This window comes from Neoarius graeffei, chromosome 10, assembly GCF_027579695.1.
Source record: "Neoarius graeffei isolate fNeoGra1 chromosome 10, fNeoGra1.pri, whole genome shotgun sequence".
In the NCBI taxonomy this organism is placed as follows: Eukaryota; Metazoa; Chordata; class Actinopteri; order Siluriformes; family Ariidae; genus Neoarius; species Neoarius graeffei.
The window spans coordinates 13,007,937-13,035,804 of NC_083578.1; the positions used below are offsets into that span (position 1 = coordinate 13,007,937).

A 27,868-nucleotide genomic window follows, 5' to 3' on the forward strand; every position below is an offset into this window, starting at 1 on the left:
GTATCTTCCGTTTTATGATGCGCCAAATGTTTTCTATGGGTGAAAGATCTGGACTGCAGGCTGGCCAGTTCAGTACCCGGACCCTTCTTCTACGCAGCCATGATGCTGTAATTGATGCAGTATGTGGTTTGGCATTGTCATGTTGGAAAATGCAAGGTCTTCCCTGAAAGAGACGTCGTCTGGATGGGAGCATATGTTGCTCTAGAACCTGGATATACCTTTCAGCATTGATGGTGTCTTTCCAGATGTGTAAGCTGCCCATGCCACACGCACTAATGCGACCCCATACCATCAGAGATGCAGGCTTCTGAACTGAGCGCTGATAACAACTTGGCTCGTCCTTTTCCTCTTTAGTCCGAATGACACGGCGTCCCTGATTTCCATAAAGAACTTCAAATTTTGAGTCGTCTGACCATAGAACAGTTTTCCACTTTGCCACAGTCCATTTTAAATGAGCCTTGGCCCAGAGAAGACGTCTGCGCTTCTGGATCGTGTTTAGATACGGCTTCTTCTTTGAACTATAGAGTTTTAGCTGGCAACGGCGGATGGCACGGTGAATTGTGTTCACAGATAATGTTCTCTGGAAATATTCCTGAGCCCATTTTGTGATTTCCAATACAGAAGCATGCGATGTAGCATGTGATGCAGTGCCGTCTAAGGGCCCGAAGATCACGGGCACCCAGTATGGTTTTCCGGCCTTGACCCTTACGCACAGAGATTCTTCCAGATTCTCTGAATCTTTTGATGATATTATGCACTGTAGATGATGATATGTTCAAACTCTTTGCAATTTTACACTGTCGAACTCCTTTCTGATATTGCTCCACTATTTGTCTGCGCAGAATTAGGGGGATTGGTGATCCTCTTCCCATCTTTATTTCTGAGAGCCGCTGCCACTCCAAGATGCTCTTTTTATACCCAGTCATGTTAATGACCTATTGCCAATTGACCTAATGAGTTGCAATTTGGTCCTCCAGCTGTTCCTTTTTTGTACCTTTAACTTTTCCAGCCTCTTATTGCCGCTGTCCCAACTTTTTTGAGATGTGTTGCTGTCATGAAATTTCAAATGAGCCGATATTTGGCATGAAATTTCAAAATGTCTCACTTTCGACATTTGATATGTTGTCCATGTTCTATTGTGAATACAATATCAGTTTTTGAGATTTGTAAATTATTGCATTCCGTTTTTATTTACAATTTGTACTTTGTCCCAACTTTTTTGGAATCGGGGTTGTAAATCTTTACAACCGTGGTGAGCAGAAAAGCATCTCAGCATGCAACAGCAGACACAAGAATGCATTGGGTTCCACTCCTGCAGCCAAGAACAGGAATCTTAGAATCTTAGTTCCTATTAAAGTGGCTGATGAGTTTTAAACATGCGTTAAACAAAAAAAAGTGTTTAAAAAAACTAAAATATGTTTGATATTTTCAATTCTTCAAAGTATCCAGCATTTATCGTGATGACACTGCACACTATTGGCATTCTCTTAACCAGCTTCAATAAGTTTCTTGCCTTCTTAGTGTGCTTGAGATCAAACAGTAAATAGTAAATAAGAACAATACAGCTAATAATTAATAAAATAGCCCAATTCAGCACCACAACTGTAGCATTCCATCCATATTACGTCGAGAACCGCTCAACTCAGTAAAGAGAAACGACATACTTTGTTACTTGAAGTGACTTTTAATTAATAAGAATAAAGAAAAAACATTGAATTAGAAGGCGTGTCCAAACTTTGAACTGGTATTGTATGTAATCTGAGCTTAAAAAAAAAAAAGTGTCATCATTTGATATGGTGACGTTTGCTCTAAGGAAACTTTCTTGAACATTCATGTCTCCATTGCCAGTGCTTTCTAACAGTAAGTTTACGACCATGGAAAAGATTTACCATTTTTCTGCTTTTTTTTTTTTTTATACTAACTTCGGGAATGAGAAGGGGGAAAAAAAGAAGATGGTGAAATAAATAACTGTTTATAGCGTCGATAATATAAGTGACAACAGACAACGTTGTACAATATGCAATGCTTTGTAATGTTTAATGTAACTGTAAAGAGAGAAAATGTACTTTTTTTTTTTAAATAAATGAAAAATGCTAATAGTTGGCAAATTGCTGTGATATCCGAGGCTTACTTAACACTAAGCATAGCTTTTCATTTGCTGCCTTCTCATCTTCATTCCTTGTCCCACTTATTCCACTCCTCCGTTCCAGCAGACTGTCTTGGGGTTTGCTTTAGGTTCGGTTCTGCTTCCAACCAGCTGGTGCAAATAAAGACAAAGCTCCACATGATCCTCAGTTTACGAGCACAGGCTGTTCATATTCTGTCGCTTTGACTCGAGTTGAACAAAAGCAGTGTATAAATTTTGCATTATATGACCTAAAGAAAATCATTTTGATTGTAATCATCATTACGTTTTTACCTTTAATACCAGTTTCATTTTTCTCTCTCTCTCGCTCTCTTTTTTTTTTTTTCCCCCTTTCCCTTTTGTACAGATTGAGAGGCATGACAGCTGTGCTTATGACTATCTCGAGGTCCGTGATGGGAGCTCGGAAAACAGCCCGCTGCTGGGCCGCTTCTGCGGATACGACAAGCCAGATGATATCAAGAGCAGCTCGAACCAGCTGTGGATGAAGTTTGTGTCCGATGGCTCAGTCAACAAAGCTGGGTTCGCTGCCAACTTCTTCAAAGGTGTGGATTTGAAAAGGCATCCTGATGCCAGACATAACGGTAGCATCTGTTATGACTGGTGTGCTTATGTTTGTGTTTCACATTCTCTTACTTACTCCACTGAGCTTCAGTGGAGGGCATTAAATAAGCACATTTACTGTGAGAGTAATATTGTTTTTAGTAATATACTTTCTTAAAGGAGACAGTTAAAAAATGACTAATGATATCATTTAGTACAATAATTAACAGTTATGCCACGAAATCGAGTCATACATGAGCTGATAGAGCTGGCTATAAGCCATGTACGACGAGATTGAGTGGAATAACTGTTTTATTCTATCCACATTCACTGGATTTTGAGAAGGAGCATTTTTATTTTTATTTTTTGCAAATTCGATCAATAAAAACCTGGTACAAAACGTCCGATAAAATCATTTCTGCTTAGAATGTAAACAAACCTGCGAAATCACAGTAACAACTTGTGAAAAATGCAATAATAATAATAATTCTTGAAAAATAAAAAAAAATACGTTCTTACCAGGACGGCATGGTGGTGTAGTGGTTAGCGCTGTCGCCTCACAGCAAGAAGGTCCGGGTTCGAGCCCCGTGGCCGGCGAGGGCCTTTCTGTGCGGAGTTTGCATGTTCTCCCCGTGTCCGTGTGGGTTTCCTCCGGGTGCTCCGGTTTCCCCCACAGTCCAAAGACGTGCAGGTTAGGTTAACTGGTGACTCTAAATTGACCGTAGGTGTGAATGTGAGTGTGAATGGTTGTCTGTGTCTATGTGTCAGCCCTGTGATGACCTGGCGACTTGTCCAGGGTGTACCCCGCCTTTCGCCCGTAGTCAGCTGGGATAGGCTCCAGCTTGCCTGCGACCCTGTAGAAGGATAAAGCGGCTAGAGATAATGAGATGAGATGAGATGAGACGTTCTTACCATCAAAGATTTTTATTCCATGTTTTGTTTTTGGGGTTTTGTTTTTGAGTAGTTTTTATTTCATCCTTGGTTGGTTCAGTAACACGCTCTGCCATTTTGTTTTTCTCTACTCACAGTATATGAGCTGTTAGCCTAGTAGTAGAGTAGCCAATCAGAGCACACGATTGCTCATATCCAGTGAATGTGGACAGAATAATACTGAAATGCTGATTTACACCACAATGCTGTTAAATATTCAATTCTGATTGGCCAAGAAAGAAAGGCTGGTGAGGAAACATCTGTTCTAGCTGTTATAATGGATGTGAAAACAGGAACTCATTTCGTAGGTGTTCCATATAACTTTGAATGTAGCTACAAGTCTAGGTCACAACCGGACGTACGATTTTTTGGCCGTGCGATTTTTGGCGTTTCCCAAATCGCTGCGTTTTTTTTGTTCGTGGAGAAAGACGCACGTTGGCCGTAAGTTTGTCTTGCAACCTGAAAAAAACGTAAGCGCCCGTAGAGTTTGTTTGACATGACAAAGAACCTCTGCGGCCGGTCTGCCGCTCGAAAATCAGCACGTCACACGCGCGCCCTCCGTGCTTTTCTTGCTTTTTTTGCACGTAGACCAGCCGTAGGAGCACGTACGGCCGGTTGTGACCGAGGCAATAAATGGATAAAAATTAAGATGTGTTTTTTTTTTTTTTAAATAAAAGTGATGAATAATGTAATCATTGGAAGATTGCTGAGGTTTAAGTGGAATTAAATATCTCAGGATATGCTGTTACTGGAAACTAATCAACTTTGGATTGGTAACAGTAACTCTGCTTATGATCAGGCCGCATTACATCACCCCATTGTTGATTACTTTCATATAACCGCGTGCCTCAGTGTGTGTGTGTGTGTGTGTGGTTCCCCCCTTGGTTCAAACATGTACAGAGCTGCTGTTATTTTTATCTTTTGCTTTGCTTTGCAGTTTGCTAACTTTATGTTCATCTTGGTATGTGGGTTTTTTTGCAGAGATGGATGAATGTTCAAGGCCAGACAATGGTCGCTGTGAGCAACGCTGTGTAAACACACTCGGCAGTTATAAGTGTGCATGTGATCCAGGCTTTGAGCTGGCCGCAGACAAACGAAGCTGTGAGGGTGAGTGCACCATGACTACTAGTTTCAATACGGCTGACTAGTACCATATGTCCACAGTCAAACTGTAAACAGCAAAGAAAAGCCTCTTCTTTTGGTTTCTGTATCCCACAGAGATTCTCAACCTTTTTGGCTTTTGTATCCTCAGAAAGTAACCAAGTTCGAAATAGGCGTCTTAGTATTTTGCTTATTCGTAGTGAAAATGCAAAGAATCATCCTCATAAATGATTATACAATTTGAAGTACAGTGGTGCTTGAAAGTTTGTGAACCCTTTAGAATTTTCTATATTTCTGCATAAATATGACCTAAAACATCATCAGATTTTCACACAAGTCCTAAAAGTAGATAAAGAGAACCCAGCTAAACAAATGAGACAACAATATTATACTTGGTCATTTATTTATTGAGGAAAATGATCCAATATTACATATCTGTGAGTGGCAAAAGTATGTGAACCTCTAGGATCAGCAGTTAATTTGAAGGTGAAATTAGAGTCAGGTGTTTTCAATCAATGGGATGACAATCAGGTGTGAGTGGGCACCCGGTTTTATTTAAAGAACAGGGATCTATCAAAGTCTGATCTTCACAACACATGTTTGTGGAAGTGTATCATGGCACGAACAAAGGAGATTTCTGAGGACCTCAGAAAAAGTGTTGTTGATGCTCATCAGGCTGGAAAAGCTTAAAAACCATCTCTAAAGAGTTTGGACTCCACCAATCCACAGTCAGACAGATTGTGTACAAATGGAGGAAATTCAAGACCATTGTTACCCTCCCCAGGAGTGGTCGACCAACAAAGATCACTCCAAGAGCAAGGTGTGTAATAATCGGCAAGGTCACAAAGGACCCCAGGGTAACTTCTAAGCAACTGAAGGCCTCTCTCACATTGGCTTATGTTCATGAGTCCACCATCAGGAGAACACTGAACAACAATGGTGTGCATGGCAGGGTTGCAAGGAGAAAGCCACTGCTCTCCAAAAAGAACATTGCTGCTCGTCTGTAGTTTGCTAAAGATCACGTGGACAAGCCAGAAGGCTATTGGAAAAATGTTTTGTGGATGGATGAGACCAAAATAGAACTTTTTGGTTTAAATGAGAAGCGTTATATTTGGAGAAAGGAAAACACTGCATTCCAGCATAAGAACCTTATCCCATCTGTGAAACATGGTGGTGGTAGTATCATGGTTTGGGTCTGTTTTGCTGCATCTGGGCCAGGACGGCTTGCCATCATCAATGGAACAATGAATTCTGAATTATACCAGTGAATTCTAAAAGAAAATGTCAGGACATCTGTCCATGAACTGAATCTCAAGAGAAGGTGGGTCATGCAGCAAGACAACGACCCTAAGCACACAAGTCGTTCTACCAAAGAATGGCTAAAGAAGAATAAAGTTAATGTTTTGGAATGGCCAAGTCAAAGTCCTGATCTTAATCCAATCGAAATGTTGTGGAAGGACCTGAAGTGTGCAGTTCATGTGAGGAAATCCACCAACATCTCAGAGTTGAAGCTGTTCTGTACGGAGGAATGGGCTAAAATTCCTCCCAGCCGGTGTGCAGGACTGATCAACAGTTACCGGAAACGTTTAGTTGCAGTTATTGCTGCACAAGGCGGTCACACCAGATACTGAAAGCAAAGGTTCACATACTTTTGCCACTTACAGATATGTAATATTGGATAATTTTCCTCAATAAATAAATGACCAAGTATAATATTTTTGTTTCATTTGTTTACCTGGGTTCTCTTTAAATTCTTTTGGGACTTGAGTGAAAATCTGATGATGTTTTAGGTCATATTCATGCAGAAATATAGAAGGTTCTAAAGGGTTCACAAACTTTCAAGCACCACTGTAGTTTAAAGATGGCAGTTGTTTATATCACACAATACACTAATACTGATTGATTTAAAGCACAATGCTGTTGAATTCTCAAATCTGATTGGTCAGAAGGTGTTGATTAATTTTCTATCACAGCAGCTCTGACAGTAGTTCAATTAGTATGTTCATGTGCTTGTTCTAATGCGTCTAAAGTAACAGCGAACATAGGGACTTGTATGTTGGACGCGCCATACCGTTGTTGTTGTTGTTGTTATTAGGGCCCGAGCCCTATGGGCGAAGGCCCTATTGTTCTTGTAAGAGTTCACTATTATTATTCTTCCGTCTTCTTCTTCTTCTTCTTCTTCTTTATTTTTCTCCGCTGTTGGGCCATTTTCAGGGCGCTTGCAATGGGCGAAAACGCACGAAATTTGGCACCAGTTCCGAGAATTGCCACCGCTACTCAGAACCAAAAGCCCAAACTTGGCCGGGGCTCAGGGCCTCTATAGCGCCCCCTAAGTCGTTGTGATTTTGGCCTCCCGCATTAAGGTGCCTGGTTGCCATGTAGTTTGTACTAGTGGCATGCAATTTGGTACGCCTATGTCTCTCACTAAGCCGGACAAAAATGTAATGCCAATGCATTAGCCACGCCCAACAGGAAGTGAGGTAATTTCACTTTTGTGCAAAATGCATGGCCACGAAGACGGCGCATCTCCTCCTAGACCGTTCATTGCAATGTCACCAAAATTGAAACACATCATCTACAGACATGGCTGACAAAAGATACTAAATACGTTTCACGTTGGATAAACCGTTCAGAAGTTATACGTCAATCAATTTTCAATGCAAAATTTTACATGCTTAAAAATTCATAACAAATCTTCTAATTGCTCAAAACTGCTCATACTTCACACGCACATCACTCATTGGGCTTCTGACATGTTACCGCAATTCTGCGATATTTCGCCACTGGGGGCGCTATTTTTGGGCAAAAAATCCAATCTTTCCTCAAATTCGGTCAAACTTCACGGCCACCCTCTTACTACCTCCCGTGTCATGAATACCACATTTTGGGAATTTTCGTCCATGGGGGGCGCTGTTTTTGGCCGACGCAATTGCTCCAAAACGGGTTTTTGGTAAATAATTCCATTATGCTTTTCCTTCACACCACTACCTTGTGATGGTACGTTGCTGTTGTGGACACTTATTTTTCCAACTCATAATCGCTCATGTACAGCATCGCGCCACCTACTGACATGGGAAAAACCAAAAGATTTATTCTTCAAAAATCTATATCTCATCTTCTATTTACTCAATTGTCATCAAACTTCATACGCAAACTCTTCATAGCACACCTGACATGTATGCCAAATTTTGTGCACTTTCGCCCCTGGGGGTGCTGGTTATGGCTGAAATGATATTGCAGCTTCTGATTTGTCAAACTTGGCAAGCAAACTCTTTACAAGCCCCTTATTGGGGCGCTTGCCATGGTCGACAACGCACGAAATTTGGCTCCTTTTTCTTAGACTGCCACCGCTACTGAGAACCAGAAGCCCAGATCCAGGCGGGCCTCAGGGCCTCTATAGCGCCCCCTAACTCGTTGTGATTTTGGCCTCCCGCATTAAGGTGCCTGGTTGCCATATAGTTTGTAGTACTGGCATGCCATTTGGTACGCATATGTATCTCACTAACCCGGACAAAAATGTCATGCCAATGCATTAGCCACGCCCAACAGGAAATGAGGTAATTTCACTTTTGTGCGAAATGCATGGCCACGAACACGGCGCAACTCCTCCTAGACCGTTCATAGGAATGTCACCATAATTGATACACATGATCTACAGACATGGCTGGCAAAAGTTTCTAAATACGTTTCATGTAGCATTAACCGTTCAGAAGTTATTCGTCAATCAATTTTCACTGCAAAATTTTACATGCTTAAAAATTCATAACAAATCTTATAATTGCTCAAAACTGCTCATACTTCACAAGCAAATCACTCATTGGGCTTCTGACATGTTACCCAATTTCTGTGATATTTCGCCACTGGGGGCGCTATTTTTGGGCAAAAAATCCAATCTTTCCTCGAATTTGGTCAAACTTCACGGCCACCCTCTTACTAACTCCCATGTCATGTATACCACATTTTGGGAATTTTCGTCCATGGGGGGGTGCTGTTTTTCCATAATGCTTTTCCTTCACACCACTACCTTGTGGTAATGTCTCTTGCCGAAGAAGCTGTGGAAGGTATTTCGCGGGGACGCATGCCCCCGCCCCCCTTGGCCGCTGGCGCGAGGGCCCGTCGAGGCCGCTTGCGGCTTTAATTATTATTATTATTATTTTTTTTTTTAAATGGAAGGAGTTGACAGTGTCAGAGCTTTTGTAACAGTCAACTAGATAGAGACTGTGACTAAAGTCACAGTCTCTTTGTGCTAGCTGTTACAAACCGGGATGTCTGGTCACTGTACCCTGTAGATCTGGAATGGTAAGAGGTAGAGAATGACGCTTACTGAGGAAAAGTTGCGTCCTGCCGCCCTGAACAAAATAAATAAATAAATAAAACCCCTGATTTAAAAAAAAATCATGAAAATTGACAGTTATAAATGATTGAAAAAAAAATCCAGTTTTTCATGGATAATTCTGGACCAGCACCAAAAACCAGCAACGTAATTCAGCCCAGAGGTATTCTTCGTGTGAAATTTGGTGGAGATTGGTTGAAAACTGAGGGAGAAATAGTGTCCTAAAAATGTTAGGAGAATAATAATAAAAAGAACTCGATGGATACTGTTAGTAAAGTCACAATGATTTGTGCTGCCTCTTACAAACCGGGACGTCTAGACATCATACCCTATAGATTCGGAACAGTAAGAGATAGAGAATGACGCTTAGTGACGAAAAAAGCCCATTTTGCATGGATCATTCTGGTTCGGTGATCTGGATCAGCACCAAAAGTCATAGCAACTTAATTCATCCCAGAGAGATTCTTCATGTGAAATTTTGTGATGGTTGGCTGAAAACTGATGGAGAAATAGTGTCCTAAAAATGTTAGGAGGATGACAATAATAATAAGAAGAGTAAGAAGGAAAATAAAGTAGAAAGATCCTGAGTGAGAGTAACAATTTGTGCCAGTACAGCTAGCGCAAATTAATAAGCCTTCCACTATGGGAAAGACTTCACAAGTGTCAGTAAAGTGATGAGATGCATTTTTATCATATTAACTCAAAGATTGAGAAAAAAGAGGCAATGATTAACTGACCTGTTTTGTGGACATTTAAATAATATTGGCTGGCTTTTTTTCGTGGTATATCAGATATATTCCATTCAGCTAGCATGATCTTGAACGAGTCGAAGACGAGCAGCTGAATGGAATAAAAGCCAGCCAATATATTATTATTATTATTATTATTATTATACATACACCTTCCTTTCGGTTGTTCAGTGCATCTTTGTCTTTCAAAATTCTCTCAAACTCTTCCGTATTTTTTTTTTTTAACCCTCATCCTACCATGCTATTTTACACCTTAATCTTACCATGTGGGGTCCGTTTGGACCCCAATACTTTTCTTTAAAATTAAAGCTTATAAAGACAAAATCATCAGATAAGTTTTGTTCAGAACATCTTGTATTAATAACAGCAATACACTAAAGGGCCCAAGGCATAAAGAACACACTTAACCTTCATCCTACCAGCCAATTTTACATACACAAACTACCAGGCGGGGTCCGTATGGACCCCAGGAGGGAATACCTTGAAATCAATGCAGTAAGAACCAATTCAATGCAGCAAACAGACATAACTTTACTGAAGGACAAAATCCACTATGGCTGAATATCAATGATGTATTATAAATGCAATAACATTGCAATAATATTGCAATAACTAGCATACATGTAGCAAATTATAGCGCCACAAAAAAAATTGGCATTATATACATGATTTTTGCAGCTCATGCAGCTGTAAAACATTCTGGATTACAACTTAGGTCTTTTCTTACAGAATTTAAAACAAAAAAGTAATTGTAAAATAATTTAGGGCTTTTGTTTTGCAGCCTGTGCTTATTGCAGCAGTGGGGTCCACACGGACCCCAAGAAGGAATGCCTTGGTAGTTTCATTATGGAACATAAAAGAAATAAAAGAAGTTAACTTTCAGTGTGCTATTCAATTATAAAATGAAAGACAGATAAACTTTACTCTGGGGTCCGGTTGGACCCCAGTAACAAATTAATTATACCTTCACAATGTAAAAAGCTGATCTTCCGGTGCTTTAGTGTTTTAATTAAGACATAAATTCCGACAAATTCATAAAACGGTGAGGCAGTATGTCACATATTTTTAAAATGGCAAACAAACATATAGGTGCAGGGTCCAGATGGACCCCACTTGGTAGGATGAAGGTTAAAGATATTTTTTGGGCTTTTTTCACCTTTATTGGATAGGACAGTGTAGAGACAGGAAATGAGTGGGAAAGAGAGACGGGGAGGGATCGGGAAATGACCTCGGGTCGGAATCGAACCCGGGTCCCCGGATTTATGGTATGGCGCCTTAGCCACCTGAGCCACGACGCCCCCAACTCTTCCGTATTTAATGAAGCAAACCTGGCGGCCATGTTTGTTTTCAAATTGTCCCAGTCATTCGCTAGCGCTAAACTTTTACATCTCCGACGTGTGACGTCATGTTGTCTTGACAACCATGCAATATCGTAAACCATATTCAACGCTCGTTCTCCATTGGGTAGAGTGACGTAATACATGTAGGATAAGCGATACGCTAACAATATTGAATGCTATCAAACCAAATGAATGAAACGCGCTAGAAGGGAATAGTTTTTATTCCATCAAAAAAGTGTCCTGTGTGCATAATAACCCACAATGTTAAATGTAAGTATAAACAGATAAAAAGTATGACATGTTCTTGAACACATTAAACCTGCAATCATTGGGAAGGTGATGTGGTATAAGAAGAATAAAACACTTTAAGATGTGCTTTTTCTTTTCTTTTTTTTTTTTTTGAACTACATACAGAGACATGACAGAAATAAAGATTTTTGAAATGTAAACAAGAGCACTTGATCTGGACTAACATGCAGGCAAAAGCAGGCGACGTATGATGAGAGTGGAACTGTCTCGATTCTCCTCATGAGAGAAGGGAGTCGTGACGCAAGAGCTCTGTCTCTAATCATTTACACTACCGTTCAAAAGTTTGGGGTCACCCAGACAATTTTGTGTTTTCCATGAAAAGTCACACTTTTATTTACCACCATAAGTTGCAGTGATGGGAATAACGGCGTTAGAAATAAACGGTGTTACTAACGGCGTTACTTTTTTTAGTAACGAGTAATCTAACTAATTACTTTTTACATTGTTATAACGTCGTTCCCGTTACTTACAATAAAATACTATGCGTTACTTTATTAAAGCTGTTTTCATCTGGCACGCTGCTCGTTCAGCCTTTCTTTACTCTGCTTTCGTGTGGGGCGGGGAGACACGAGACAACGGCACAGTAAGCCAATCAGAGTAGATTTGGACAACATACGTAGGTAGGCCACGCCTACTGCACTACTGTGCACGCTCTTTCAATCGGAAGACACAGCGATGGCGAGCGGTCAGCCCAGCACTGCGCTTTCACATTGGAAATACAGCCATTACTTTTCATTACTTGAAATAAAAGGCAAGAGTGTTTACGTGCAATGCACATTATGTCGTTTGTCCTCGTCAGTGGCCAGTAATTAGTAACATAATTTTAATAACTACAAACATATATTACATTTGATAGATGTCTTATCTCACATTGTCCCACAAAAATATTAATATAGTGTAGATAACATTACTAATTGGTTCTGTTAAGTGTCCATTTCAGTCATTAAACACATTTAACATTCACTTTTATTCTGATTACACTAATTGAATTTGGTTTTTTTTGAGGGGGAACAAAATGTAACAGAATAATTACTTTCCCTGGTAATTAGTTACTTTTATGACAAAGTAACTCCATTACTAACTCAGTTACTTTTTGGGAAAAGTAACGAGTAACTATAACTAATTACTTTTTGAAAGTAACGTGCCCAACACTGATAAGTTGTAAAATGAATAGAAAATATAGTCGAGACATTTTTCTGGCCATTTTGAGCATTTAATCGACCCCACAAATGTGATGCTCCAGAAACTCAATCTGCTCAAAGGAAGGTCAGTTTTATAGCTTCTCTAAAGAGCTCAACTGTTTTCAGCTGTGCTAACATGATTGTACAAGGGTTTTCTAATCATCCATTAGCCTTCTGAGGCAATGAGCAAACACATTGTACCATTAGAACACTGGAGTGAGAGTTGCTGGAAATGGGCCTCTATACACCTATGGAGATATTGCACCAAAAACCAGACATTTGCAGCTAGAATAGTCATTTACCACATTAGCAATGTATAGAGTGCATTTCTGATTAGTTTAAAGTGATCTTCATTGAAAAGAACAGTGCTTTTCTTTCAAAAATAAGGACATTTCAAAGTGACCCCAAACTTTTGAACGGTAGTGTACGACGGTCTGCGAGTCGTGAGTCAGGTCACTAGCTTCAATTACTCATCACATTCACATCACATTATCTCTAGCCGCTTTATCCTTCTACAGGGTCGCAGGCAAGCTGGAGCCTATCCCAGCTGACTACGGGCGAAAGGCGGGGTACACCCTGGACAAGTCGCCAGGTCATCACAGGGCTGACACATAGACACAGACAACCATTCACACTCACATTCACACCTACGGTCAATTTAGAGTCACCAGTTAACCTAACCTGCATGTCTTTGGACTGTGGGGGAAACCGGAGCACCCGGAGGAAACCCACGCGGACACGGGGAGAACATGCAAACTCCGCACAGAAAGGCCCTCGCCGGCCCCGGGGCTCGAACCCAGGACCTTCTTGCTGTGAGGCAACAGCGCTAACCACTACACCACCGTGCCGCCCAGCTTCAATTACTATTCACAGTAAACATCATAGTGGAGGAAAATGTGAGCTTAATGACCGAGTGGGTGAACTGGAGGTTTCTAAAATGTCGAAACAAATCTGAAAGCAGACCGCGTCTTGACGTTATATCTTTCACCTCTTTTACACTGTTATAGAGCTTAAGGCTACAGGCCTGTGTTTACATTAGTGAGATTATTCAGCAAAAAGAAGACCGATTTCAGGCTTGATGACAACCGTCTTCAGAGGAAGGTGTGTTTATATGATCAGGTATCAGCTGCTGGAATTTAGGGTTATAAGTATTGCGCTTAAGTGCTTAAAACACCTATTGAACTAGTAATTTGATTTTAAATCTAATGTAATAGCAGCAATCACACAGCCTTTATTATAGTTCTTTCTGTAACTCAATATTTATTTTCTCTGTCTGCCCTGTCAGAAGGTGTTGGACATAACGGTTTTGAAGAAACTAACTAAACAACAGATCTAATTTTTTTTTTAAATGACCATTTTCCTCTTTTTTTTTTTTTTAAACAAATACACCAAGTTCTGTTTCCATTCTTTCCTCTCGAAACGTGACCACACACTGCCCCTAGTGGCCAGAATGTCTTTACTGCACATCTGTCCTTTTCATAAAAACGAGAGCATTTGGTCAATTTCTCATCTCTTCAGGATCTCAGAAGATCTTAGTCAGTGTCATAAATGTTCCTTAAGTCATTTTAACTCTCGTACAAAACCCATCTTGCGTGAAGCCTTTCTAAATATAAATCTTACAACCTCAAATCAGAAGAAGTTGAGACGGTACGTTGAGGCCGAAATTAAAACTGAAAATGATGTTAAGTAATCTTTGACCTGTATTGCACTCAAAACAATACAACACCGCATTATATGATGTTTTACCTCATGATTTTTTTTTTTCAAAGTAAACACTTGATTCAATTTTGATTCTTGCAACACGTTAAAAAAAAAAAAAGTTTTGGACACTAAAGCGTTTATCACTTAATACCGTTGCCGTTTCTTCTCACAACACTTAAAAGATGTTTAGGGACCGAAGACACCAAGTGATGAAGCGTTTCAGGTGTTGTTTTGTCCCATTCTTCCTGCAAACAGCTCTTAAGGTGTGTAATAGTACAGGGTCGTCATTGTCATATTTTTCGTTTCAAAACTCGCCACACATTATCTGTTGTGGACAGAGTGGACACACCCTCTTCTTCCACAGCCACGCCTTTGTAATGTGTGCAGAATGTGGTTTTGCATTGTCTTCTTGAAATCTCCCTGGAAAAGACGTCATCTTGAAGGCAGGATATGTTGCTCTAAGATCTCAGTGTACTTTTCTGCATTAATGCTCCATCACAGAAGTGTAAGTTACCTTTACCGGGGGCACTGATACAACCCCATACCACGACACACCCTGGCTTTTGGACTTGTTCCTGGTAACAGTCTGGATGGTCCTTTTGGTCTTTGGTCCTGAGCCCACGGTGTCCATTTCTTCCAAAAAAGACCTGGAATACTGATTCATCTGACCACAATACGCATTTTCACTGTGTGATGGTCCATCCCAGATGCCTTGGAGCTCAGAGAAGTTGACGGTACTTCTGGACACAGTTAATACAAGTCTTCCTTTTTGCACAGTAAAGTTTTAACTGACATTCGTGGATGTAACTCTGGATTGTAGAGCTTGACAAAGTTTTGTCACAGTACTCCCGAGCTCATGTGGTTATATCAGCTATAGATTAGAGGTCTGCGCGGGACAGAATTTTCAGGCCCGCTCCCGCAAAGAATGATGATTTTCAGTCCCGTTCCTGCCCGCGTCTGCCATATTTTGTCCTGCTCCCGCCCGCAAATCCCGCATGATGCAGACGTTTGCGTTATTTCTCACGAAAGTTCTTGTCATTGGCTTGGGGAATTGTTGTCCTTTTAAGACAGTACATACATGGCGATTCAGGCCTGATGTACCTGATTTATGGCATGTTGTATGTCAGAACCTTTTGGCACTTATTACAACAAGCAAAGGGCAGCTGATTTCCCTCTGCGTCGTACACAAGTGAGAACGACTTCCAAATGTCTGATTTCAGGACTCTTGACTTTTTAACGGTAAATGTACCTCTTTTTAAAGCAGCACTTACTTCTGAAGCACTGTGAGCTTCACTAGAGGAGCTCTGCTCTTCTGCCATGATCGGAGATCTCAAACACGGAAGAGCGGAAAGGAATCGGAAACGTACGCGAGATTAGACCATATCCGCAAATTTAGGCATCTTAAAATGTTTTTATTAATGCCAAATAAAATATCCAGCACAAATTATATATGATAGACATAAATTAATAATTTATACATTTTATTTTAAACACGTTTTTAGTTAGCGGGACTGCAGCTTATCACCTTTCCCACCCGCTCCCGCATTGTGCACTCCCCCTCCCGCCCGCGCCCGCAATGAGCTTTCAAAATTTGTCCCACGCCGCACTGGTCCCGCGGGAGTGCAGGGCTCTACTATAGATTAATAACAGTTCTTGATGCAGTGCTGTCTGAGGGATCGGAGATCACAGGTGTTCAGATTAGGCTTGAGCCCTTTGCCCTTCATGCACAGAAATTCCTCCAGGTTCCTTGAATCGTTTAATGATCTTATGTACCGTAGAGGGTGAAATATCCAAATTCCTTCGTATCTTTCTCATCTCATTATCTGTAGCCGCTTTATCCTGTTCTACAGGGTCGCAGGCAAGCTGGAGCCTATCCCAGCTGACTACAGGCGAAAGGCGGGGTACACCCTGGACAAGTCGCCAGGTCATCACAGGGCTGACACATAGACACAGACAACCATTCACACTCACATTCACACCTACGCTCAATTTAGAGTCACCAGTTAACCTAACCTGCATGTCTTTGGACTGTGGGGGAAACCGGAGCACCCGGAGGAAACCCACGCGGACACGGGGAGAACATGCAAACTCCGCACAGAAAGGCCCTCGCTGGCCACGGGGCTCGAACCCGGACCTTCTTGTTGTGAGGCGACAGCGCTAACCACTACGCCACCGTGCCGCCCACATTTCAATAATTTTCTCATGTATTTGTTGACAAATTGGAGATCCTCGGCCCATCTTTGCTCCTCAAAGACTAGGCCTTTCCTGGATACTGATTTTGTATCAAATCATGATTACGGTCACTCGTTGACCTCACCTGTTTCAAATCACATTATTATTTAATTCTCAGACCTCATTACTAGCCCTAAATTGTCCCGTCCCACCTTTTTTTGGAATGTATTGCAGGCCTGAAAAACAGGAATGGATGTATATTAACAAATGAAATTAAGTTGATTTAAAAAAAAAACATGAAATATCTTGGGTTCATACTGTCTGCAATGAAATACAAGTCAAAGTCCATTTACAAATCACTGCTTTTATTTTTTTTTAAATGTGCATTTTCCATACCGTCTCAACTTTTTCAGGTTTTGTGTTTATTTTCAAATCCAGGCATTGTAGAACAAACAATACACCTCAGAGAAAGTCTTGACTCTTCAGATTAAATTGATTAAATGATCCCAGTTTTTAAATCAATCCATCTTAAATCAATCTATTTTGCTAAAATCTAATTTGCTGCCCTATTCTCAGACAATCTCATCAACTAGTAGCATTAGTAGCACCATGGTGCAGAATCAGCTATCGATCACTTCACAGATGAAGCATAATCACGTTAGCAGATTCCTGTGAAACACCAGTCGCTGTAAGAGAGAAGGAAGCTGTCAGGTCAGACTGGAGCTAAATGTAGATGTGGTTAAACCCCCAGAGATATATAAACTGTCTGATGGCACCTCCGAGTAGCATGGTGGTAACCATGGAGACGCCTCTCATCCTCATTCTGTGCGTGGTCCATGATGGACGTCCAGGGTTTTACCTACTGATTAATTTGGAGCAGACGGCAAATTAACGTCTTTTCCCCCGTGTTCAGTTCAGATGCCTGAGGGAGGACTGCTTTATAGCTTTTGATTAACGCAGGCCCAAATGGTTTAATGATTTAGTTAAAAAGCAGTGATTTAAAATATATATACTATAAGCACTTATTTGTAATGGCTTTCATATCGAGCAGTTTTCTGTGTCTTTGTTTTGGCTTGGCTTGTGTTTTCATCACCACCTCTGAGGACAGTTTCTGCTCGAGCACTTGCCATGTTTCACACACATTCTGTGCTCCAGCACCTTCTCATTATTGCAAGCTGGACTGTTATAAAATCTCATTTTTTCTCTCTCTCTCTCTCTCTCTCTCTTAAACAAGGGCTTTATCTTCGCTTGTACCACAGCGCAATTGAATTCTCGGATCAGATTGGTCAGGTGATTAGGTGTTGATTGATTGATTAATTTTCTCTAACAGCAGCTCTGACAGTCGTACCAGCGCTACAGTAATTCAGATCACAGGTTTATAATAATGCTCTCTTTCTAATAGGTTTATAGCCTAGTAAACTAGACCCACCCGCCTAGCGGCCAAAAATATTTTTGCCTAGCGAGTGGGTCTAGCCTCGCACCATATAAACAAAAACACCCCGGGCATCAAACCGTGCCCGCCAATCACAACGCAAGGTTTTTGTTTGGATTCTTTGGGCGGGCTTTTGCAGGAGTGACGACAAAGCTGTGCGACGCTGGAGAAAGCACAACAGGAAAGATGGCTACGGCTAGCGAACAGCGCGCGTTTGACTCCGCTTTGGAATCAGTTTTAAAAGAATTAGACTTGGAGTTTTCGTTGAAACATGAGCAGGAAGAGGCTCTCCGCTCATTCCTTTTCAAGAAGGACGTTTTCGCTGTTTTGCCGACCGGCTATGGCAAAAGTCTGATCTACCAGCTGGCTCCGCTCGTAGCCAAAAGGATGGGGCTAGTTTGTGCAGTACGAAGAATTAATAAACAGCTTTGAAACATTACTTTTTGATTGTTTCTTATTTTCCCGTTATTTTACATTTAAGGGAAATTATTTCACCAAACACCACTAAATAAAAACTCTCAAAAACAGTTTAAGCAAACCCTTGAAAAACACTTGGAAAAAATAAGAGTGTATGTTAAGTATGTGGTACAGACTCCAAACTTGTGGTCATTATCTCCAAACTTCTTAATATCTAGAACCTGTTTATTAATTAATACGCATTTTGAAAAATTATTTATTTCATGGTCTCTGCCACTGCTTTCTGTCGCTCTGACTACGTCACAGTCACTGTTGCGCTGATTGGTCAGAGCGTTGGCCTATACGCACAGAGACAGTTTGAAAGACAGCGGTTTGTTCCACCCCCACCCCCTTCGGAAATGTCTACGGATCGAGGCCAGACTAAATTAGTCTGGCTTGCCAGGCTAATAGGTTTACACAGGGGCTTAAAAATGTATTATTGTTAATATGTTGACGTTTTCTGTAAGGATTTAACGTTTATGGAAGGAGTGTTCAGTGTCGTGCTTTTTAACAACATATACCAACCCCTTTTACACACACACACCCCAAAAAAAAAAAAAAAAAAATGTCTTCGCCACAGAGCACTTTGCACTTTCTATTTGGGTTTGTTTTTTGTCTTGCTCGCTTAAAATGTGAGGTTGGTGAATGAACATCTGTTTTTATTCTATTTACATTCACTGGATAGGAGCAGTCTGATTGGCTAATCTACTACTAGGATATCAGCTCATATACCATGAGTACAGAAAAACAAAATGGCGGAGCACATCAAGTCAGATATATCACTTTATCAAGCATTTAAAAGAAACAGAAATGGCTAAAAGAATAGTTCTTCCTCCCTAATATCTCCTGTTCTGGGCGGCACGGTGGTGTAGCGGTTAGCACTGTCGCCTCACAGCAAGAAGGTCCTGGGTTCGAGCCCAGTGGCCGGCGAGGGCCTTTCTGTGCGGAGTTTGCATGTTCTCCCCGTGTCTGCATGGGTTTCCTCCGGGTGCTCCGGTTTCCCTCACAGTCCAAAGACATGCAGGTTAGGTTAATTGGTGGCTCTAAATGTGAGTGTGAATGGTTGTCTGTGTCTATGTGTCAGCCCTGAGATGATCTGGCGACTTGTCCAGGGTGTACCCCGCCTTTCGCCCGTAGTCAGCTGGGATAGGCTCCAGCTTGCCTGCGACCCTGCACAGGACAAGCGGTTACAGATGATGGATGGATGGATCTCCTGTTCCATACTCCGGCCCACTTGGTGGTGATAATGCACCTTTTAAGTTGGTTTGCCAACCGCCAAAAAATCCTAAAGAAGAAGTAGGAAAAAAGCAACAAAATATGAAATCAAAGTATTTGATGGTATGATCATATATATATATTATTTTTCAAGAATTACTATTATCACTTTTCACAAATTGCTATTGTCATTTCATCGGTGTGTTTACATTCTGAGCAGAAATTATTTTGTCGGACGTTTTGTATGAATTTTTATTTATCGAATTTGCAAAAAATAAAAATGCTCTGCTTCTCAAAACCCAGTGAATGTGGATAGAATAAAACCGTTATTCTGCTCAATCTCGTCGTACATGGCTTATAGCCAACACCGCCTCATCAGCTATCAGCTCATGTACGACTTGATTTCGTGGAATAACTGTTAAATAGCTGCTATATCATAAGTGATAACAGGACATTCCATGACATGAAATGGTGCTATGAACATTTAACAGTAAATTAAAACTTGTAATCATTGCCATTGTACAGGGTGTTTCAAAAAATGTGACGATATTTGAGATGTATAAATATCCCTGAAACTACATAGTCTGGGCGGCACGGTGGTGTAGTGGTTAGCGCTGTCGCCTCACAGCAAGAAGGTCTGGGTTTGAGCCCCGTGGCCGGCGAGGGCCTTTCTGTGCGGAGTTTGCATGTTCTCCCTGTGTCCGCGTGGGTTTCCTCCGGGTGCTCCGGTTTCCCCCACAGTCCAAAGACATGCAGGTTAGGTTAACTGGTGACTCTAAATTGACCGTAGGTGTGAATGTGAGTGTGAATGGTTGTCTGTGTCTATTGGCCCTTTTCCACTACCTTTTTTCAGCTCGCTTCAGCTCACTTCAGCCCGACACGGCTCGCGTTTCGACTACCTCAGAACAGCACAACTCAGCTCGCTTCAGCCCTGCTCAGCCCCCAAAACTCGCACGGTTTTGGAGTGGGGCTGAAGCGAGCCAAACCGAGCCAAGTGGGGCTAGGGGCGTGAGCAGACACTCCCCTGTGCACTGATTGGTGAGGAGGAGTGTCCTCACATGCCCACACACGCCCCGCGAGCACGCTGGGATCTGTAAACACCGTAAACCCGGAAGAAGAAGAAGAATTACGAATGACGAGAATTTCTGAAGCCTTATGCGCCTCGCCTCATCTATACGCTCTTGCCAGTATCTGTTGGTGTTGTCGGCGACAACAAGCCACAGCACCAAGACCAGCAACACTAACGACTCCATGTTTATTGTTTACTATCCGGGTCGTGAGACTACCGCTTAAAAGCTCACTGATGTCACTGTTTGCGCCGCCTAACGACATCACGTGACGTCCACCCACTTTCGCTAACTCCACCCAATGTGTCCACCCACTTCCAGCCAGCACGGTTCAGTGCGGTTGTAGTTGAAATGCAACTCCAACAGCCCCACTCAGCTCGACTCAACCCAACTCAGCACCGCACGGCTCAGCCCAACTCAGCCGCGTTGGTAGTGGAAAAGCGGCATAAGTGTCAGCCCTGTGATGACCTGGCGACTTGTCCAGGGTGTACCCCGCCTTTCGCCCGTAGTCAGCTGGGATAGGCTCCAGCTTGCCTGCGACCCTGTAGAACAGGATAAAGCGGCTACAAATAATGAGATGAGATGAGACTACATAGTCTTGGCAGATGAAACTGAACAGGCTTAATGTTGAGCAATATACGATTTATTCCTCAAAATTTGAATGAGAAATTCAAAGCTATGTGGATTCCATGAACAATTTCACAAATTTTCAATATGCGCACCGGCTGAGACACGGCACTGGACGAAGTACAACTTGTAGGGTTTCATTCACAAACATTTCCTCAGGACACGCCAAACTGTCGTCGGAGGAATCTGGGTCTCCAGGCTCGCTCTTCTTACAGACTTCTTGGGGCTTCGCAAGAGTTTTTCGCAAACCTGTTCAATCGTCTCTTCCGATGCTGGTGGTCATCCAGATCCTTTCGCCCTGCTGCACAGACAGCCTTCCTCTTTGAACTGTTTGTGACATGTCCAAATCTGCATTGCAGTTGGTGCGTTTTTAGAGAATTCTCTCATAAATGCAAGCTGCACAGTCTTGTTCGACTGTGTTCGAGCGTCCTCTAACACACAAAACGCCTTTTCTTTTCCAGTGAATGGCATTTCTATACCTAAAAAGATAAAAACAAAAAATAAACATAACATTTTAACCTGTTTCCACACATGCTGTTAAAATTTGAGGTCAACTGAACGAGAATTGGCAAAGTTATGGGCAATTTCATGTAAATGTCAACCTCACCATGCAAAAATAAAGCAACATGTAATACATCAAAACCACTCCCAGAGATCTCACCTAGGCCTGTATTTTACAGATGTGAACAAGCTGAACCAATTTGTAACCAACCTAATATGTCACTGTCAGTCTTTCTTTCTTATAATGTAAAACCCAAGCTAAAATCAACTTTGATCATGTACAATTCTATATTATTGCCACAAGCCACAGAAATGTATGCTAAAATCCACAAAACAGCAAAACAATAGCCATCCTAAATATTATTTAAGAACTTTGATAGTTTTAGCTGATATTTAGAGAGTTTTTCAAAGGGTTATGGTGGTTAAATTGCTGATTTTCTAAACATATGCCATGTCTATTTCAGACGCGTCACATCCATAACGGAATTTCGTCGCATCCATAACGCTGACTTTTCCTTCCGAAACTCTGCATGAAGTACAAAATATTTTAAACAAAGATTTTTTAATATTCACCTTGGACCCCTCTATCAAACGGATATCTCCATTTCGACATTAGGTTTACGATTTCACAGAGTTTGATAAAAATGTACAGTCACCCAAGAAAAGTGATACTTTTTCTGTCACATCCATAACGCATCTTTTATTGGCGTTTTCTGGCATGCCCTAGATGTACTATGGGAATTGTTCTTGTTCTATCACTTCTCCAGTATGGTACAGCCTTAAAATATGCAACACCTGTTTAAATACTGGGAGACAATAAAACATGCACTGGGTCATTTGTTGCCATTTTGAGTTCAAGTGTCACGTCCATAACGCTGGAATTGCTCCTATCTCATCTCATCTCATCTCGTTATCTCTAGCCGCTTTATCCTTCCTTCTACAGGGTCGCAGGCAAGCTGGAGCCTATCCCAGCTGACTACGGGCGAAAGGTGGGGTACACCCTGGACAAGTCGCCAGGTCATCACAGGGCTGACACATAGACACAGACAACCATTCACACTCACATTCACACCTACGGTCAATTTAGAGTCACCAGTTAACCTAACCTGCATGTCTTTGGACTGTGGGGGAAACCGGAGGACCCAGAGGAAACCCACGCGGACACGGGGAGAACATGCAAACTCCGCACAGAAAGGCCCTCGCCGGCCACGGGGCTCGAACCCGGACCTTGTTGCTGTGAGGCGACAGTGCTAACCACTACACCACCGTGCCGCCTGGCAAAGTTATTAGATTGTGAAATGATATAAAATTTTTTTGAAGCACCCATATATACAGTGTGTGTGTGTGTGTGTGTGTGTATATGTATATATATGTGTGTGTGTATATATATATATATATATATATATATATATATATATATATATATATATATATATATAAGAAAGAATAGCTCTTCAGGACACACACTTATTGAAAAATAATCAACTTCAGGGTGGGTGGTAATGGTAATTCTGCCTTTCCTTGGGTTGCATCATCAATAACAACCTCAAACCCTGTTATGTTTTGTTCCTGTGCTGTGTTTTGTCACCTAATGTGTTTTTAGTGATTCAAATCTCCAGACATCTGTTTTCCATTTTTATCCCTGTGTGTATGCTGGCAAGATAATGAAGCATCTGAGCGTGTTTGCAGTGGACGTGTCAAGTGTTGACACATTTATCTTTCTCTGTTTGTGCCTCTAGCTGCATGCGGTGGCTTCATCACCAAGCTGAACGGCTCCATCACGAGTCCCGGCTGGCCGCGTGAGTACCCGCCAAACAAGAACTGCGTCTGGCAGTTGGTGGCGCCCACGCAGTACCGGATCACGCTGCTTTTCGATGTCTTCGAGACCGAGGGCAATGATGTGAGCGCTAGGTTTTTGCCTTGCCATGGGGTGGGTTTGTCTGCTTCATTTCCGTCAGAGTTGGTGGTCCGGGTGCTTCATAATGACTAAAAAAAATATCAAGGGTAAAGTCAGGTTATTGAGAACTTGACAAGTTTGCAGTTATTTACCTTTTTAAAAGTGAAATCTCTATCCACCTCATCTGATTTGTATATGTAGGGAAAAATGGAAGTCAAAAGTTTTTAATTTCATTTCAAAATATGTTTCAATGTTCAAGACTAAATCTGTTACACTCTAACAGTAAAGGTTAAAAGGATGAGACAGGCTTGAGAAAAATACCAAAGCTGTCTTTCTTGATTAGTGATGCAACATCAACGCCCCTAAGCACAAGTGTGATAGATGTGATGGATAGAAATTATCAGGGACAGAACGTAACTATTCGTTTAAAGCTAGACGGCCTTTCGATTTCATAAAATCGGTGAAATTTACTTCCCTCTGAAATGTGGTCATTGTGATGTATGTTTATTTCTGTAATATCTCACAAAATATCAGGCCATTCTGTGTCTGGGAAGTTATTTAATTTGAAGGGATTAAAGCAAATAATGTGCATGAAATCACTCGCTTCGCGCAGTCAAGCAGACAGAGGAAGTCCGTGTGTGTGTGCGCATGCGCAGGTTTACCTTTGAGCGTGCACTGACGGTTCCAGCGTTCTGTCGCTAAATGAACAGTTGATCGCACCAAGGTGCTCGCTGAGCGCCGATATTTATCAGTTTGGTCCTGCGTTTCCTTTCCTTCGTATATAACATAACGTCTTTTCTTCTCGCTTTCTTTCCGTTACTGTAGTCGGTCTTTCACGTTTCATTCGCACACTCGCATCCTCCATTTTTCTCTCCTGTTGCAAATTTGTATCCCACAATGCCTTGCGCAAACGGGGAAAGCCCACCACGTGATGCATGCCGTAGTATCTTGAATTGTGTCATGGTGAAGCAGGAAAAAATAGCGGAGAATTTAGGGCCACGTGGCCTTAAATTCATTAATTGTTCTATTTAAAAAAGAATAGGTACCCTATGGGTACCTGTGACTACTGCTTATAAATAAAACTGTTTTCTGATCCCATGTCCATACAGTAAATATAGCATATATATATTTACTCTATGAGGCAGTAGCCACAAAAATGAAGCGTAATCCAAAAATGAACAATTTAAAAATCACAGAAGTAAAATATACCAAGTGTCTGTACTTTATATTATTCTACTCTTACCTCTTACTGTTTTTGAAACTGAAATCTCTGAACCGAGGCTGACATACACACGCTGTCACCATGACCCAAACTCTTATTTCCCAGAAAAGGCCCAACACTCGAGCTCAGTGGTCTCAATACTCTTTTCGACGACTCCCTGTAACAACTCGGAAGTGCGTCACGTCTACATCACACATGGGACCACTGGGCGAAGAATTGGGGACAACCTGGAGTATATTTTAAAATACGAACGCACTTTCCCTCTGTAATAAGCATAAACATGTCTGAAAGCGATTTCTTTACTCCATTTATTTCAAACGGTGAACTGAATTGTACACACGCACCGGCCATTTTAATCGGAACACGTGCATGCGCAGTGCGCGACTGTTACTCATTCTTACATTCTTATGGCCCTGTCACACTATAGCGTTTTGTTCGATGTTTGGTTGCGTTTTTAAAAATTTGAGAAACGCCGGGGAACGTCGACGTTCTTCAAATTAAGTTTCTAGGTCAACGATGTTGTAACGTTCTTGTAACGCTTGGGTAACGCTCAGCCAACGTTCCCTCAGTGTCAGGCGACGTTTGTGGTCGAAAATAGCAGCAAAACCTAGCGTTCTCATAGCGTCCACAGCGCTTTGATAGCGTTATCATAGCGTTTGGGTAGCGTCTGCCTTGCGTCCAGGTAACGTTCTCGACGTTTGTCCAGCGTCTAGCTGACGTTCTCGACGTTTCCACAGCGTCTGCCTAGCGTTCCTGTAGCGTTCGAGTAATGCGTGGAGCGTTTGTGTGACGTTCCTGTTACGTTTCGCCAACCTGCGGCTGGACGCGCAGTATAAAAGGGGGGGCTTTTGGCCAGAGTGCATCACTTCCATTTCAACCACCATTTCAACCAGGTTGTTGTGATGCATGAGAGCAGCAACAGCATACTGGTGTTTCTCTTGGTCTGTCATTGTTCTGAAGTCTTCACTCTGTGAAAGTTCCAACAGGACTGTCGGTGGCCTCTGCAAGCCCCTTTAAATATATTTCTGGCAAGTGCCTGCCAAATGCTCCTGAACGCTACCAGTAGGTTACAGGCGCGTTACAAGGATGCTACATGGACGTTACACAGACGCTGGAAAAATTCAGAACGCTGACAGACGTTAGAAAGATGTTGAAAGACCGTTACATGAGCGTTAAGAACGCTCGGCGAACGCTGAAAAACGTTGGCGACACGCTGGACAGACGTTCGATGGACGTTACACAGGCGTTAGGCAAGCGTTACCCAAGCGCTAGGCACGCGCTGGACACTCAACCCTGATGGGCCGGCGTCCGCCTAGTGTCCAGGGAACGTCCTGACTTTCGAGTAACGTTCGAGTAACGCCTGCAAACTTTCGTGTAACGTTCCTCTAACGTGTAAGTAGCGTTTTGATAGAACGTCCTGAATTTTTGTGCACACCCAAAACTATTTTTCACCCTCAACGTTCGCCGACGTTCCCCAACGTTTGCCGACGCTCGTCTAACTTTCTTGTAACTTTTTTCTAACGTTCTCGACGTTCCTATGCGTTTCGCAACACGTTACTCGAACGCTGGTGAGAACGTCGTAGTGTGACAGGGCACTTACCAGTGGTCGAGTTGTAAAATCAAACCGGGGGGATGGTGAAATTTTTAGTCGCGTGTCGACCCATCGGTCGGTCCGTCGGTGGGAAACTGGTTTGCTTTTAGGAGGGTTTGCACACAACGTAGGTCTGTGGACCTTGTTCATTTACCAGACATACAGTATTTTGTGCTGATAAAGTGTGTAGTACACACTGTGTACCCTTTTTATTGTTGTAAAAAACATAATACACTGGTATTTTACTGTAAAACATGCACAGTGTGGATGTCGTGTGTCATATTTAGTCAGTCTTCTGGCTGGCATACCTACCACATTCTCCATATTAGGGTGAAATGCAGATGACAAATTTGAAGTGTAACTTCATAGTCATGGTAGGCTGCTTTTAAATCTCATCTCATTCTCATCTCATTATCTGTAGCCACTTTATCCTTCTACAGGGTCGCAGGCAAGCTGGAGCCTATCCCAGCTGACTACGGGCGAAAGGCGGGGTACACCCTGGACAAGTCGCCAGGTCATCACAGGGCTGACACATAGACACAGACAACCATTCACACTCACATTCACACCTACGGTCAATTTAGAGTCACCAGTTAACCTAACCTGCATGTCTTTGGACTGTGGGGGAAACCGGAGCACCCGGAGGAAACCCACGCGGACACGGGGAGAACATGCAAACTCCACACAGAAAGGCCCTCGCCGGCCACGGGGCTCGAACCCAGGACCTTCTTGCTGTGAGGCGACAGCGATAACCACTACACCACCGTGCCACCCCTGCTTTTAAATCGTTTGGTAAATAATTTATTAAAACCTCAGCAGGCAATGTAAATGAACAACTGAATCTTTTCATATCAAGTCAATAGAATTTTTATTCAAAGCTGAACATTGAGTTAAATACAGAGGTAGGTAGGGAACCAATAAGCTAAAACAAGCAACAGTAAATTGTAAATCAGCCTTACGTGTTGTGACCGGCTCTCTAATGAGGCAATGAAGCCTTCAAAACTGCTAGTGTCGTTTATTTTAGCCTTCCTGTCTTGAATAACACTTTTTGTTGCCTGAAGAATAACAAACGAACGTCCAGGCTGATTAAATTAATGGCCTTATACAAGGAATCAAAGCTAACATGAACCTGAGTAAGCTATCGATAGCTGGCTAGACTCCAAACTAACAAACATTCATTATGATAGCTGTGTTGTTATCCGCCGCCCACAAATTAGGCTACATATCGGTAACTTTACAGCATGATAGTGGGCTCACAGAAAGTGTGACTGATATTCGTAACTCTTGACTTACCTCCTGAAATGTTTTTTTCTTGCGATCTTAAAGCCGAACCTGCTTAGGTCTTGCTGTGCACTCCG

General features: G+C 42.0%; 1 protein-coding gene across 1 annotated transcript in view; it reads left to right on the plus strand.

Moving 5' to 3' along the window:
* Nucleotides 1-27,868, plus strand: part of bmp1a (bone morphogenetic protein 1a) — a 169,187-nt gene that overhangs the window by 111,518 nt on the left and 29,801 nt on the right. The window contains exons 12-14 of the mRNA XM_060931318.1: nt 2,493-2,688; nt 4,598-4,723; nt 23,540-23,700. Of these exons, the coding sequence (XP_060787301.1) occupies nt 2,493-2,688; nt 4,598-4,723; nt 23,540-23,700 (483 nt within the window). The remainder of the gene's footprint in view (nt 1-2,492; nt 2,689-4,597; nt 4,724-23,539; nt 23,701-27,868) is intronic.